We start from the raw sequence: 15,365 nt of genomic DNA on the forward strand, positions 1-15,365 counted from the left end.
ACAGCAACAGTTTGTTGGTTCAACACTAAAAGGAAGGGAGGGTCCTTTGGTTCTGAATCATGTTTTTATGTATTATCAAATCATCACTTTGGTGTGTTCCTCTACTTCTGTATAATACAGAGACCCTTGTGAATAATTTCCAAATAAAATGACAGAGAACTTGGATTACTTCATTCTATTCTTTATACAGTACGTACTGTAGACGGGAGCTCTTTTTCATTTTTCTTCTGTGCCCGTTATAGAGTATCTCACGCTGCAGGTCAACTGGAATCTTTGGTTTTGCTTTTTGCCCTAACCGCATTCATGCACATATACATGATTATAAAGTTAAGTCTGATATACATTATGACCAGTAGATGGTAGCATCTCCTACATGAATCAAAAAGCAGAGGCGTAGGAGGAGTCTCAAATTACCACACCTAACTCTGCTCATCTCTCCCAAGAGAAGAGGGGGAACAAGCAAAACAAGTAAAACAAGTACTATACAAAGGGATATGATGCGCTTATTAGCAGGGACTGCCTACTACTAGGCAACATATGTTAGGCAAACACTCAAGGTATACCTACACTTACTTCAGCCCTTTGACACAAAGGTAAGGACTTTTATTGTACTTGTAATTTTTGTCAATGTGATATCTATGTGTGTGTATTAATTTGGTTTGCCTAGTTTTTTTAAGAGCATATACACCACATTTACGTCGATTAGATGTATTTAAATCATTAAACCTGTTTTCTGGGTAATTCTTTACCTCGAAGGAGCAGCACAGCTATTGAAGATGGGGACAGAGATCAAAGTAGGGCCAATGCGTGTCCTGGTGACCGGTGGCTCTGGGTTGGTGGGCAAAGCCATTGAGCATGTGGTGCAGCAGGAAGGTGGGAAACTGGAGGGAGAAGAATGGATCTTTATCTCTTCCAAGGATGCTGATCTTGTGTAAGTTGCTTTAATTTTACTCTTCAACCTCATGAAGCTTACAAAGAAATGTGTCTATACTTGATGCCCTCTGACACAAACAAAAGAGTTCAAGAATGTAAACGGGCACACTCAAGTTACAAAATATCCTTTTTTCACGCCTGTATATTTTTCCAATTGCTTTCCAATTTTAAATAAATGTGGTGTTACAACACAAACAGAGACGTTGATCAGACAAGGGCCGTGTTCAAGAAGCATCGTCCCACTCATGTCATCCATCTGGCTGCAAAAGTTGGAGGACTCTATCTACACATGAGGGAGAATCTGCACTTTTTGGTGAGATATGGAATGACCAACCATATTATTTTGACTCTATATACTGTAAAAGTGGGGTTAATGGAAACATATCTACAGTCTTTAAACTGTATTGGCCAGTCTGTGACAGTCTGAAAACCTTTACAGAGAGCCAACATCAAAATCAATGACAACGTCCTACAAACAGCCCACGAGATGGGTGTCACCAAGGTTGTGTCTTGCCTGTCCAGTTGCATCTTCCCTGACAAAACCACATACCCCATCGATGAGACCATGGTAAACTTTTTTTTAAAACATTTATTGTTTACATAGTGTGGGTCATGTGAACATTTTAGCAAAACACTACCTATTTACTCATTCGTCAGTTTTTGTTGTTGTTGTTTCAATAAATGTGGGGGGATTTGTGGGTTATTAGATGGACTTTCAATGGAGATATTTGGTTAAAAGTGGTAACATAATGTATTTTTGTAAATTGAAATAAATGAATTATGACAAAAAATGAAAGCACTTATTAGGGACAAAGGTGCTACAGAGCTAGGAAATTAAGTGCAAATATTATAACTTCTGCAAAGGGCATCAATTTAACTATCTTTGCTGTACTCTATCTTTAAACTCTCGTAGATACACAATGGATCACCCCATAGCTCCAACTTTGGATACTCCTATGCTAAAAGGATGATTGATGTTCAGAACAGGTAAGCAGCTGTGCAGTGTAAACAGGGGTGTGGTGTGGACATATGAATGACATGACTTAATTCTCAACAAAGGGCTGCTGAGGCAGCACTCAATCAGGCAAATAGTTTCTGTTTGTCTTTTGTAGCTTTTTATTTAAATTATGGCTCGGCTTTTATGCCAAAATGCAATCTACTGCTCTGTTACTGTGAAAACATCTATACTTGAGTAATCCACTGAGCAAAGTGTTAAGTCAGTCAGTTAAGACATAGTTTAATGTGTGAACGTCACAAAGCACAATGGGCTCTAGTAGGGATCTAGGGATTTAGAGTTTCTAGTTAAAGATGCCAAGACATGAAAACTTAACAATGTTCACTGTTGAAGGTGGGAAGCTGAAAGAGAGAATTGTGTTGTGACACGTCCATACAGTTGAGCCACTGAGGGGAAAAAGCAAACATTAAAGCCTGCAGAAAAGTGTTCTTCTGTGTTACAGTATGTGTGTCGTAACTCTGTTTGTGTGTCTGTGTGTTGACAGGGCATATTTTCAGCAGTATGGTCATCATTACACAGCAGTCATCCCGACCAATGTGTTTGGTCCCTATGACAACTTCAACATAGAAAATGGTCATGTGCTGTCGGCACTAATGAACAAGACATACAAGGCCAAAAGTGAGTAACTCAGGAGTCTTGATACACATACACACACATACTAAAAGCAGTGAATAACACATGCAAACACAGACAACACACAACTAATAGAGTCTACTTTTTTATGTCTCTCTCACAGTGGAAGGAACTGCTGTGAATGTCTGTGGCACTGGAGCACCTAGGAGACAGTTCATCTACTCTCTGGTATGAGTATCAATACATACTGCCAAAATATAATACTGTATATGTATGCACTTGTATAAAAATGTCATTGCATACTGCAACTATCTCTGCCAAATGCATGTCTGACTGTATTTAGATGAAATGAGCATGATAACATGCTTACATGTCAGTTGAAAAAACCTAGTCCGATTGGCTGTTTACATTCAGGATTTGGGTCGTCTAATCGTTTGGGCTCTGAGAGAATATGAAGAAATTGACCCTATTATCCTCTCTGGTGAGTATAGTGCTGAGCTCACCTTAAACAGGCATTATAAAGACACTTTGGGGTGTCTTTGTGATTGTGTTGTATACCAAAGAGGGGGAAATGGGGAAAGTTATTGCTTAAAAACAGCGTTGTGGGACACAGTCCCTGTATGCACAGTTTACTCATTCACTTTTTACTGTGGATTTCAGTGGATGAAGAAGATGAAGTCTCAATCAAAGATGCCATGGACTTGATTACGAAGGCTCTGGACTTCAAAGGCAAAATAGATGTATCCTTTCAACACTGCCCAGTTTATTGTATTAAGAAGTGTGTGCATCTATGGTTTTACTTTTGGGATGCTTTTGTGCTGTAGACATCAACAGTTAACTGTTAAACGTATTTCCTACTGTTAAGACAATCTTTACAAAAGCTCTGCCTTGAAACCAAACATGTAATTGGATATTGCCAAACTGATGAGTTTAAGTTTCTTGTTCTGAAGCAATCCAATTGTTTTTCTTGAGCAACCACTTTTAAGGAGGATGTGTTTCTCCAAATACATTTTTTTTGTTATTCAAATGTTACTATGCTGCATGTAGCACAGAGACAAAAAACCGCTTTCCCCTTGACCCCTAACATCAGTTTGACACCACCCTGTCAGATGGACAGATGAAGAAGACAGCCAGCAATGCCAAACTAAGACGCTACCTTCCCAACTTCCCCTTCACACCTCTCAAAGACGGTCAGAGTTCACTGTACTTTTAAAAATCATTATGAAGTAAAGTATTGTGGTTGCGTAAGCCCTTGTCAATTATGATGTGTTAGACACATTTCCACGTTGTTGCGTCCCTCAGAGCAGCCCAGTGTCATGGCAGTTCGTGAAATGGTCGCGTTAAAAAATTGTGACATGTCCACAAATCAATAAATAAAAATAACGTGACCATTTCACGAACTTGCGTGAGACCGGGTTGTTAGAACTCTCGTGTTCCGACTGGACCAATTCGGGAATTATTAAGTTCCTCTGGTCACAGTTCCTGTAACTCTTTCAGCTCCTACTTCAGGGCAGGGTCATTTCCCTTTTCTGGATAGTGGTGGTTAGATGGCTGTGTTACATTAACAAAAGGTCAGTTCCTATGACCACTTGGCCAGCATGAATGCAAAAGGAAAAACGGTTTCGGGCGAAAGTAGCTAGACTGTTTCTATAACTACATTCCTGTAACTACTTGGTCGGAAAGAGGCTAATTTTTTCTGCTTTTCAACAAACTAATGAAAGCTTACATTGAATATTTCCATGCACCCTCAGCCTGGTGAAGTTGACTTTTTTTTTTTTCCTCTTTCTTCTTCTAGGTATAAAGATGACCTGCGACTGGTTCGTAGCCAACTATGAGATTGCCCGGACATGAAGTGACAAAACACTGAGCTGAAACACACTAATCTTTGGTTCTGGTGTGATGCAAGTTGCTATGCTGTATTGGTTTATACAGTGCCGCATCAAACACAGTTTAACATATTCTCTAGTGTATGTCACTAAGGAATTTCACATTAAGATATTATTAGATGGTCAGTTTAGCAACTCTTATTTTAAAATTCAAATGAAACTGTGTCATTGTTTGGAATAATTTAGAAAGAGTCTAAGAAATAAGGACCATAATCTAATAATTAAAAAGTAATAGAAACAAGGGACTCATCATCCCAAACACTACAATAGCAATCCCTCCCTCCTTTGTATGCAAATAAGGAATAGTTTGCTAAACAAAGTAGATACAAATGGGTGTGAACTGAGCACCACCCCTTCAAAAGTGCTCCTACATAATTCTACACACACGCAGGTTACTACGAAAATCTGTTGTCAAACCTTACTTCATTTTTGCAGATTGCAATTGCAGATTTCAAATCCTATTTTAGTTTTCTATATAAAGTATCTTTACCAACAAACAAAAAAATCTGTAATAAATTTTCACACACTAGTGTTGATAAAATCAGTTTGAAACAGCTGTTTACAGATACATGTGCCAACATGGACTGGAAATTTAGGGTAATTTAACTTGAACATCAACGGCTTTATTGGCCTATCACCGACCGTGGCAACTGGGAAAAAACAAGGCACTTCTGAACTTGTTCAGGCATTCCTGATACTCAGATCTTGCAGTACGCTTTAACTGCACCCATACACTGTAGCTGTTTGTTAGTCTCTTATGCAATCTCAAGGTGCCAATTTTTTAGGGGGGTTTTAGTGCAAATCAGCGGGTTATTTTTAATATAATTATAGAGTGTTGCCAGTTTTATTATCTTTCACAATTTACTGTTTTCTCAATCTTAAAGACTCATCACTCAATAAAACAGAGCAGATGCATATGAATGAGGTTGAGAGCATTGATCAGCCTCTGTGTGTGTATTTACTGGGCTTTTTTATATTTGACTCTGCTATATGCACTTTATTTCAGTCATCCTCTGATCGGTTAGCGGTGCACTCAGATTTTAACGCACCTGTCAACATGTGAAATGTTTGCATAATGTCCTTTTTTTCCAATGCAATGTTGTATTACTGGTTTGCCTACTTCTGACGGGGAACATTATGTTACTTGTTAGGATGGTGTTAAGTTATTTAAAGTGTGCCAATGCTGAAACACAAATTGCAGATGCTGCTGAGTTAACCACTGTGGCTAAAAGCTGTAAGGTTACAGATTGATTGTTTATGCACGGAAATTACAGTACATCTTTATGATAATGTGTGAAGCTTAAAAAAAAACTAAAGCTGTTATTCAAATAAAAAACAGTGTTTGCCAAGTGTTGTGGAAAACAACAGTAATAATATACCCCTATTGTCCTGTGTTACTCTCTAGTTGTATGCATCATTTCTACTGCACACTGATTGAAGTCTGATTTAATTAAAGTATAATAATTGAGTGTGATGTGATAATGTGGTTTGAATAAAATTGGCCTTGATTTTGGAAAGTGTTTGACTATTGTAAGGATGATTTGTTGTTAAAATTCAGTTTATCATCAAATGGTCATAGTATTTTTAACCTATGATACTAAGTAGTGCTTTGTTTGCAACCTGCAGCATAGGACAAACACAAAACATAAAAAGTCACCTGTCACAACCATGCAACAGTGGTAATAATCAGGCCATGTTTCAGATAACGTGAATACAGTGTGAACTGTTTGCTAAGATTACATTTCATGTGCTTGACTAATTTACGGTACAGTTCTGTTGAAATGTGCCACTATTTATCCAAAGGGTGTAACTGGGAATAATTATGCAATGTCTTGGTAACTTCAACAAATTCAACTTTTAACAAAATATTTGCATTTAAAATGGTCCACCTTCTCGCCCATCTCGTGGGCCGTTTGTAGGACGTTGTCATTGATTTTGATGTCTCTCTGTAAAGGTTTCAGACTGTCACAGACTGGCCATTACATATTCCTAATTAATTCAATTAAAAGGTGCTCTAAGGGATGTTGGGTGACATCACTTTTTGTTGACGTTAGAAGTATTTTCAAACAAAACAAGGTTAGCTTGACCCTCCCTCCTCCTCGTCCCGTCCCTTCTGTGCACTAACCCCCCCACCCCCACCCTCAAATCCTACTTGTGGGTTATTGGCTGGTTTGTGTATGCTTTATGGTGCATGTGGGCACATGCCGTCTACAGAGACGGTTTTTTGCAGTGTCTTCTGGGGACAGGCAGCTTGCGGACAGTGAGGAGATGTTTGCTGTATGTGACAACAAATGTTGTAGCCTAAAACACACGTGACATTGCTTGGAGCACCTTTAAAAGTATTTTTTTAAACCAGATATACTGAGTGTCTATGAGGGATTGGGTAAAAAGCCTTACACAGCAACAGATGTTTACATTTTATTGGAAAAAACTCTACCTGAAAAAAAGCAAGACTTTTTTTCATACATTAAGTTCTAGATGTAAATGGTCATACATGAGAAAAACTTAGCTTTCCAGTTGTTTTTCACTCAACAATAACAAGGCTTCTATTATTTAATGTGAAATTTCAGGGCATGAAAAACAAATGCAGGAGGCTTGACAAAATACTTTTTGATAAATGCCACCTGTGATGACAGTTTCGGCTTCAGATCCTGTGGCGTGTCACAGGACAACTGGTTTAAATCAGACACAAGACCTCTCCATGGGGTTCCATGGTTTCCTGACCAAAGAGGTACATTTCAGCCCTTCCCCCCCCTTCCCTTCTCCATCCTTTCCAACCATGGTGCTAAGTACCTCTTCCACCAGTTACTCAGTGAGGTAGAAGTGCATTTTATCATTTATGTTCTTGCGCTCCGGATTGAGACGCTTCAGGATCTGTGCCAGCACGTTGACAGTCTGCTCACTGCTCAAACCTGTGCGCTTGGTCTGGAACTTCTTCAGCAGGTCTTTGGTGGTCATGGGTTTACGGATCAGGTAACGCCGGACCGCTTCCTCTGTTAGCTGCACATCACTATGGAGTAGACAAATTGAAAAAAAGACAGTTTCTTCCCAGTTCACGAACACCCAGTTAATGCCGACTTTACACCAAACGGGTTCTCAAGCGATTTCACTGTCGCAGATCAAACAGGTTTAATATTATCGTAAGTTGAAGTCATGGTAGTGAAGGTAAATCACGTGAACGTTGTCAACAACCAATGGCTGCACTTCTTCCAGAACCAAGCAAGAAGCAGCAAACCAGGTAAAGCCAGTGTGGTTTATGGTTGCCATAGCGCCGCACTAGGCTAAAACCTAAAGAGGGAAAATTACCGGACAAACCCAGACTTCCGGGTAATGCTGCCATTCATCTGCATTTACGGCCGGTCAGAAAATCAGCTGCCAGCTAACACTAGGGGGAGCTAGCTAGTTTGCTTACCTTTTTCAAAACAAATCTACTTGTAGTCTTCCAATGTGTGAAGATCCCCAGTCTTTACACATGACTTTAATGTTAGATGTGAGATGATTGTCTTTCGATGTATGATCGGCATGAACTATATTTACCACTTTCCCAGGACCTTCAGAATAATCAAATCATTTCATATTTCTTGGAGGCCTAAAATGAAGACAGGTACCTTGAGCTAGGAGTGGATTTGCCTGACGGGGGTTGAGGCGTACTCTTCCCAGAGGGAACAGGGCTCTGACTGCTGGGCTCCATCTTCAGTCTTTTGGCAGCGGGCGAGTCAGTGCTAGGACCCAGAGTCGGTCTCTTACCTGCAAGAAAGAGAGATTTAGTTGAACTGGAGGAATAAGGCAAGTCTTTAGTTCCAGAGTTGATGGCCACTTTTGAAAGTTTCACATGAATACATCAGTATGTCAGGTGTCTTATTTCATTAGAATTAACTGGTGTGTGAGCTAACACCTTGCTCTAGCTTGCTGGCAGCAGCACTGAGTGTATTGGAGGTGGAGGCAGAGTCTATGGATGGTGTCCCGGGTCGACTGCCAGTCCTGGAGCTGCCCGCAGAGCCACGTCCTCCACGTTTAGGAGGCGTGCGCTTCTTCTGAGAGGGGGAAAAATTAGACATTTGATGAGAACAAAAAAAAAGAAAAGAAAAAAAAAGTACAAAAATGGTAAACACAGAACCATTCATTTTCACACCCACAATTAGTAAGTAATACATCTGCTAGTGTACAGAATATGCTTTACAGTAAAACAGTGAACATATTCATCAATTTACTAGAACTGTCATTGACTAGGTTGACTCTTAGTAACTGATCATGTTACTTATGATCAAGTGGTAGGTGAAAAACAAACAAACAAAAAAAAGGTACCATGAACAGAGCGGAGGCTGTCTCTCCCTCGATGTCACTGTCCTCGGAGCTTTCCGACTCGCCGCTGCTGTCTGTGACACATGAGACCATACGACTCAACATCATATCACTTCCCTTTATGCATCAAGCAGAAGGGAGTGTCATTGCAAATAATCAAAACCTCATTAAAGTATGCATTTAGTCAAACCCTCATCCGTGTCTCAATGAGGTCTGTACCTTTTTTCTTTTTCTTTTCCGGTTGGACCGGGGTTTTCTTTCCTTCTTCTTCTTCTTCCTCCTCGTCTTTTGCTTCCTCTTCATTCTGTTTCTCCTCCTCACTCTCTTCCTCACTTTCAGACGCCTCATCGATCCCTATACAGGACAAACATTTGGAAAGCAAACAGTCTCAACGCCAATCATTCATCCAGTAAAGCAAATGGCCCAAAAACACTGAAATGCACTAAAATACATGTTTTAAGTACATTTAGAGAATATTACCATTATACTGATACATGTGAAATCCCTACCAGCCAAACTTATAGCCCAGGGATGAAGCTCTACATTTTATTGTGTACTTTCAACATGCATTAGGTTCTCATGTCTTCTTTTCTGTATTCAATTATTAATAGAGCAGTAGTGTTCAACGGCACTAGGTCTGACCTTTGGGGTGGTGCTCTCCTTTGCTGGACTTTCCCTTTTCGAGCTCTTCGTCTGAACTGCTTTTAAAAAACAGAAGTACACGCTAGTAAAAGAAGAAACAAAACCAGCAAAAACATTTATATCGTTTCCATAAAGACGGAGTCTTTGTGTGCCACGACGTGATGGATCTGACCTGCTTTCATCGGACATGTAATCCACCTCTAGACCCTCGTAGTCACCGTCATCGCTGTCCTCCAAGGCCTCTTTGTCACTGCTCTTTCTCTTCTTTTTTTTTGCTTTCCCTTTCCCCGTGGCTTTTTTCGCCTTTGACTTGCCCTCTCCATCTGTCAGGGGGTGGGAAAAAGAAAGTCACACAATGACAGAGGGGAGGGGAGGGAAATGTGGATAGGTATGGCAGAATAAAAGATCACTGAATACTGCAAATCCGGTTTTTTAGTGGTCATCTTAAATCCCGTCCCGGTTTTTCTTCTTACCGTCCCCCATACTGCTGTCACTGTCATCGCTGCTCATCTCCAGGTCCTCTTCCAGGTCGTGAATGCGCAGGTCGCCCCCTCTCCCACCCCCCTTCTTTTTCTTCTTCCCCGACTTCTCGTTCTCGTCGTCATCATCCTCACCACCACGCTCCTGCTCCCGGAACCGTCTCTGAAGCATGATGCTGAAGTGATTCACCACCTTGTTTCTTCTGTAAAACGAAAGGAATTCCTGATATTCATAGTGCGTTCCATTTGTACTTGGAAGTTGGATTTTCCAAGGTCAAAGTCGGCAGCACGCCCCCCAACCTCGGATTATGGAACTTGGACAACCTCCAAGTACCCCAAGCTCAGAATCCAACATGGAGGGATCAAGAATTGTAAAAGCTGTAGTAATACAGTTATTAGCACTTTTGTCTTATTTGTGTCTCACTAAAATCAATCGTACCCACAGTGCTGTCCAACTTCTATTTGTGAACGTACAGTACGTTGTTACGCTGTTTGTATGCACAAAAAACAGCGTAATGCGTTGTTCTCAACTGGTAACCCAACAATTAAGAATCTGACTTATAAATGGAACGCATTAAACTCCGGTGTGACATCATTCCGAGCTCCGGCTTTCGAGTTCCACGGTAAATGGACAAACTATAAGTGTTTGACAAATTTGCACCAGTTGAGTAAGCTAAGTACTTATATAGATTTTCTTCTTTACTACATACAACTGTCGCTCCCTTTTCCTCCCCTTTCTTACCTGCCCCACTCCTCCTCAGCCTCCTCAGCAGTGAGAGTTCGGTGCTTGAACTGCGGTGTAAAGTTGTACCAGCCGTGGACAGGGAAAGCCTCAAAGGCTCCATCTGGACACTGTGTAAAGATGTAGTAGGATGCATTTTCTGTAACACCGCCCTTCTTCAGACCTCTGAACCTGTACACAGACCGAGGGAGAGAATAGCTGTATTGTAAACGGTAGAGTTCCCTTCTCTGCCCTGCATTAGTCTATATCCACGACCTTCCACTTCTGGGATTGCTCTGTCGCCGCTGTATCTCTTTCTCGGCCAGATGTCCGTTACCTTACGCTTTCTTTGTGTTAGAATTGTCCGGTGACTTTTTGAGGACTATAGTTAACTGCTCCTTAGATCTCTGCAAGGTAAATCCAGACAGCTAGCTAGAATTTCTGTCCAATTTGAGTTTTCTGTTGCACGACCAAACCTACTTCTGAACGTACACACGTTCAAAACAAGTTCCTTTACGAGGTTATTTTGCAGCAGTAATGGGGCCCGGCACTTAGCCAGCCCATGACAATTGTGATTAGTTTAAAGAAATGCCAAAACACGTTTTTCTCCCATCCCAGAATGCTGTGTGGACAAGCCTGACCCTCCTTTGCAGCGCTGTGGAGGAAGGTCTGGCACCTCATTGCTCATATAAAAACACGTCAGTTTCAGCTACTTAATAAATATGTGTGCGTTCCACTGGACCTAACAGGTTCAAAGAGAGACATGTTGGTTGAAATGAGAGGGAATCAGAAGACAGAGTAAAGAGTTTTCTGCCCACCTCTTGCCGGCCTTGCCATTGACCTTGAGAATCCAGGGCTGGTCCTCCCCTTTGAATTCACGTGTCACAATACCATACTTCTTCCGCCGGGCTTCCTCGCGGTGCTTTTTGCCAAACTCACTGCCAGCCGCCCCTTCCGCTGACTCTTCCTCCCCATATATCCGCCGAGCACTCATGTCTCTTTCCATGCGAGCCTGAGGAGGGAGATGTTTAGAAGTTGAAAACTGGAAGATCAGGTTCCAGTTACGTTGTTGGTGCCCGTATGTAAACTAGGTTTACAGTCTAAAAGGCAGGACATCCTTAAAACTTTGTAGACCAACACATAACATGCAACGCACAATAAACATTAAAAATAGACATTAGAGTAACAGTAACAGTCTACATCCACATTGTCTTGTGCAGTTATATGGAGACATTCTACAGCTAGCACATAACCAAGGTGCTTGTGCGTTGTACACAAGTCATTCTACAATTTGTTAAACAGAGTGATTGCCGCTGGGAAAAATCTGTTTTTAAAATCTTGTCGTTTTAAAACCAAGGACTATTAGCCTCCGTCCAAAGGGAAATACTGGAATTCCCTATTCAAATGGTGTAGATGACCATAGCTATCTGCTGTAGTTGGTTAGGATACAGGGACGTGGAGTACAACTGGAACTCACCAGTAAACTTACTGGACCATTTTACAATTTGATTTAGAAAATTCTTGTGTTTAACTGAAACACACCCAAACCATGACACTAAGGAGAAATATATAATGGATTTGATTAAGGCATGATAAAATAATATCGTCATGATCTTGTCTGTATGAAAATGGTACAATTTTCTCAAGCAGTAGACGATGTTGTCTTTTTTAAATTTATTTTAGTGTTGTTGGTGATACGGCTGCTAATTTAAGTTACTCATCTTAGACTTCAGAACATCTGTATTCTTATTATATCCCCCTTGGTGTTCTTTCTATGGGAATAACACTGCTTGTCACTTTTCTCCCAGTACTGACTCTGTGCCCCACCTAGCAGGGAGTGCAGCTAAAACTATCTGTCATGTATCTTCAAATCCTGACATGAAGCCCACCTGTGTCCAAGTTGAACAGTTGACTCTGTCTCCTGAATTGAAAGCCATGATGTTGTACTTCTTACTGGTGTTTCTATAGGACAGACAAACAGAAATGCAAATAAAAAGTAATTATCTTAACCTTCTATTGAGGGTCTCAGGAAAAGTTGCCAGATCATATTTAATTAAATGCTAATGCCGAAACACAACTAGGCTACATACCTATTAACACGCTACCGTATAAGCAATTCATCAAGCAGACCCATAAATCAATTTCTACTTGTAAAGGCACATTTTAGCATCCCCATCAGGGAAAAGGGCTTCAACAAAGGTTAGCACATAGTACATACTGCACAGAATGTTTGCATAAAGAAGTAGTTCTGAAAGCCTAGTTTTATAATTACTTCTTTCTGCAAACCTATGTGTACACGGATGTACACAATATCCCTGCGAGAAACTGCCAGATCGATAAACACAGTGAGAACGCTTGTCCACACACTGTGTTGTAAATCTTTGTATGTCAGTCCATGTTACTCACTTGGGGACTCGCACCGTGTATTCTGTGGCTGAGGAACTGCTGCCCCCCTGTAAAGAAAACAGACGCAGGCTTAATTTGAGAGGGCATTGTGTCAGCAGCAGCAATTTGTTTCATTATTTATTATTATTTTATATGATAACACTTGAGTGGCAGGGATGAAAGTCTCTGTGTTGAGAGTGAAAACTCACCAGAGAAGTCATGGTTGGTCGTCTCTCTGGATTGACTACACATCAACAGTTGCTTCAGACTAGTTGGGTACACTATTAAAAAGAAGAGTTCCGTAAATTAACAAGGTTATAATGGAAAAGTAAAGTGGCCGTAGTGCTTATTCGTCACAATTGTATTGTTTGCAATAGAAAGGGCGGCATCCCATTAGTTGGGAATACCCGTGAGTTAGCTACACTGAGAGAGCCGATAACGACACATTAATATAATCTCCATTAGGGTTAACCAGCACCAAGTTAATTATACCAAAGTCAAACGTAACACAAGTCTTGATAACGCCGTACACTGAGCCGTATTTTTTCTAAAGGGTTTGTAACGTTACCGTTAATGCTAGCACCTGATGCTACTATAAACAGCATCAACACGCTTAGCAAGCCGTTTTAGCTGCAGTCTATTGGAGAGTGCTAACGCTACTACAGCTTCAAACTCACTTGGCGTGTATGTGAAAGGGACACGCATATGTATACATAAATAAAAATCAAGACATTAAGCAGAAAATATCTGCATCTGGATTACCCACAGATAGCTAGCTACCCGGTACGCGTAGGTCCGTAATTGTCCCTGACTTATAATTAGGCGACAGGAAACGTGGACTAGCAATGTTGGTTCCTAGTAGCCATCTTCTTCCGTCCTTATGGGGGGCTCTGTACCAAATGACAAAAAAACATAATTGTGAACGCTATATCAATGAACATGTCCATTTTACGTTAATGTCGTGAATAATGTAGTGGTTCTATTGTTAAAGTATTTCTTTCAATGAATGCACTGAGAACATTTGCAGGAAGGCTACATACAGACGAAGACACATCCACACACAAACACGTTAAATAAATAAACAAATCAAACCCCAGGGAGTCTACAAATACTGATGGTACGTTAATACTGAACAGTGAATTATATTCTTGTATTTTATTTCATATTTAATATTAAACTTGTATTCGTTAATGTCTTTATTTTTTTATTTTTAATCCCTTGCTCTTTGCTTTTAATGTTTGATGTTCTGTGTTAAGCCCTTTGGGTTGCCTTGGCCTTGTCTATACAAAGTCCAGCTGTTATGATTTGGGTGTTTCGTCTTATCTTATTGTGGTAGTCTGTTTTCCTGTCTTAAATTATTAGCCTGGTGTGCAGTCATGTCTTGTGATTGTGATATTTTTTATGTATTGTCTTTTATATGTCCTGTTTCCTGTTTTATTGTGACCGTCTTGTTTTCTGTGCCGTCTTGTTTAGTTGTCCCTGCCTTATGTTTGCCTGATGTCTTTCACCTGTTTCCCAGCCCTTGTGTCACCTGTCACCCTGTGTATTTATTCTTTGTGTTCCCCTTGTCTGTGGTCAGATCATTGTTGTAGTGTTGTGGTGTTCTGTGTCAGTGCGCGTCGTCTGGCCTGTAAACCCTTTATACACAGGAAAGAAGGGGTTAGAGACCCTAAACTTACATTTGTGGATGTGATATTTAGCAAGCTGAAATAAAATATTCATTATAAAATAGCCTACATTCCTTTATTAAACTCTTAAACTCAATCCACCACACAAAAGAAAACATCCTTAAAAAGAAAGAGAAATAATCTGTAATAAAATAAGTTTGGATGAACTCAAAGACAACCAGGATTTCTCTGTGTAGGAAGGAACATTTTCAAAACAAATGTTCAGATATTGTCAGAAAGAGCATTCATTTTCAATATTATATAGTCCTAAGTGGCCTAAACACTTTGCTCTGGTAGACTCTTCTTTTGCTTTATTAGTAAGCACACATCTGAAAGGCAAAGACCAAACTTGTCTTTAAGGTATATTCTCTATTAAACAGAATGGATATAAGGAATAGTAACATTGTCTATTTGGAATAAAGTCCCAATTGTTTTATTGTTAGACCGACACTCCGCATAGCAAACTCCCCACATCAGATGGGATATCATCAGATTTTTAAAATCAATATTCAGTGACCATTGGATATTAAGACCCCCCCCCCCCCCCAGCAGCACTCTGATTCCAGAAGGAATTGCATGTAAGACAATTGCGTACCAGTGCTTGTATGCAGATTTGTAAATCCTGAAAAAAAACAATCACTTAATTGATAAATTGTTTTTCCAGGAATTAGCCTACCAGAAAAAAATTAAAATTTGTTTTTGTAGATACTGATTTTATAATGTAAAATGTATATGAGGTGAGAAGTCATGATAAAAGTAACA

General features: G+C 40.2%; 2 protein-coding genes across 5 annotated transcripts; one reads left to right on the top strand and one right to left on the bottom strand.

The window, feature by feature from the left end:
* The first annotated feature begins 424 nt into the window (after positions 1-424).
* On the top strand, positions 425-6,146 carry LOC117958671 (GDP-L-fucose synthase-like). Its single transcript, XM_034895223.1, has 11 exons — positions 425-593; positions 757-931; positions 1,132-1,246; positions 1,373-1,501; positions 1,847-1,920; positions 2,433-2,566; positions 2,685-2,749; positions 2,936-3,002; positions 3,182-3,261; positions 3,612-3,711; positions 4,317-6,146. The coding sequence occupies exons 2-11, from the start codon at positions 777-779 to the stop codon at positions 4,370-4,372; spliced, it is 975 nt and encodes a 324-aa protein (XP_034751114.1). The 5' UTR covers positions 425-593; positions 757-776; the 3' UTR covers positions 4,373-6,146.
* Positions 6,147-6,877: 731 nt separating this feature from the next.
* gtf2f1 (general transcription factor IIF, polypeptide 1) lies at positions 6,878-13,765 on the bottom strand. 4 transcript variants are annotated; one of them, XM_034895219.1, is made up of 14 exons: positions 13,703-13,765; positions 13,146-13,217; positions 12,958-13,004; positions 12,441-12,513; positions 11,370-11,563; positions 10,573-10,743; positions 9,825-10,033; positions 9,524-9,674; positions 9,352-9,410; positions 8,929-9,063; positions 8,713-8,783; positions 8,303-8,441; positions 8,016-8,154; positions 6,878-7,417 (listed from the first exon to the last, which is right to left on the bottom strand). In XM_034895219.1, the coding sequence occupies exons 2-14, from the start codon at positions 13,155-13,157 to the stop codon at positions 7,213-7,215; spliced, it is 1,605 nt and encodes a 534-aa protein (XP_034751110.1). In that variant the 5' UTR covers positions 13,158-13,217; positions 13,703-13,765; the 3' UTR covers positions 6,878-7,212. The 4 variants fall into 4 exon arrangements, with proteins under 4 accessions (XP_034751110.1, XP_034751113.1, XP_034751112.1 ...); XM_034895222.1 differs by having other exon boundaries at positions 9,352-9,407; positions 13,703-13,763; XM_034895221.1 differs by having other exon boundaries at positions 13,146-13,204; positions 13,703-13,752.
* Between the last annotated feature and the right edge of the window lie 1,600 nt (positions 13,766-15,365).

The sequence above is a fragment of the Etheostoma cragini genome, chromosome 15, assembly GCF_013103735.1.
Source record: "Etheostoma cragini isolate CJK2018 chromosome 15, CSU_Ecrag_1.0, whole genome shotgun sequence".
Lineage (NCBI taxonomy): Eukaryota > Metazoa > Chordata > Actinopteri > Perciformes > Percidae > Etheostoma > Etheostoma cragini.

What these genes read in the sequence shown, in the direction of transcription:
- LOC117958671 (XM_034895223.1), top strand. Translation starts at nt 777, where the DNA reads ATGGGGACAGAGATCAAAGTAGGGCCAATGCGTGTCCTGGTGACCGGT. An exon ending in TCCAAGGATGCTGATCTTGT is followed by an intron (nt 932 to 1,131) that starts GTAAGTTGCTTT and finishes CAACACAAACAG; the next exon opens with AGACGTTGATCAGACAAGGG. An exon ending in TGACCCTATTATCCTCTCTG is followed by an intron (nt 3,003 to 3,181) that starts GTGAGTATAGTG and finishes TGTGGATTTCAG; the next exon opens with TGGATGAAGAAGATGAAGTC.
- gtf2f1 (XM_034895219.1), bottom strand. An exon ending in AATGGCAAGGCCGGCAAGAG is followed by an intron (nt 10,744 to 11,369) that starts GTGGGCAGAAAA and finishes GTCTGTGTACAG; the next exon opens with GTTCAGAGGTCTGAAGAAGG. An exon ending in TGCCAGCAAGCTAGAGCAAG is followed by an intron (nt 8,155 to 8,302) that starts GTGTTAGCTCAC and finishes TCTTTCTTGCAG; the next exon opens with GTAAGAGACCGACTCTGGGT.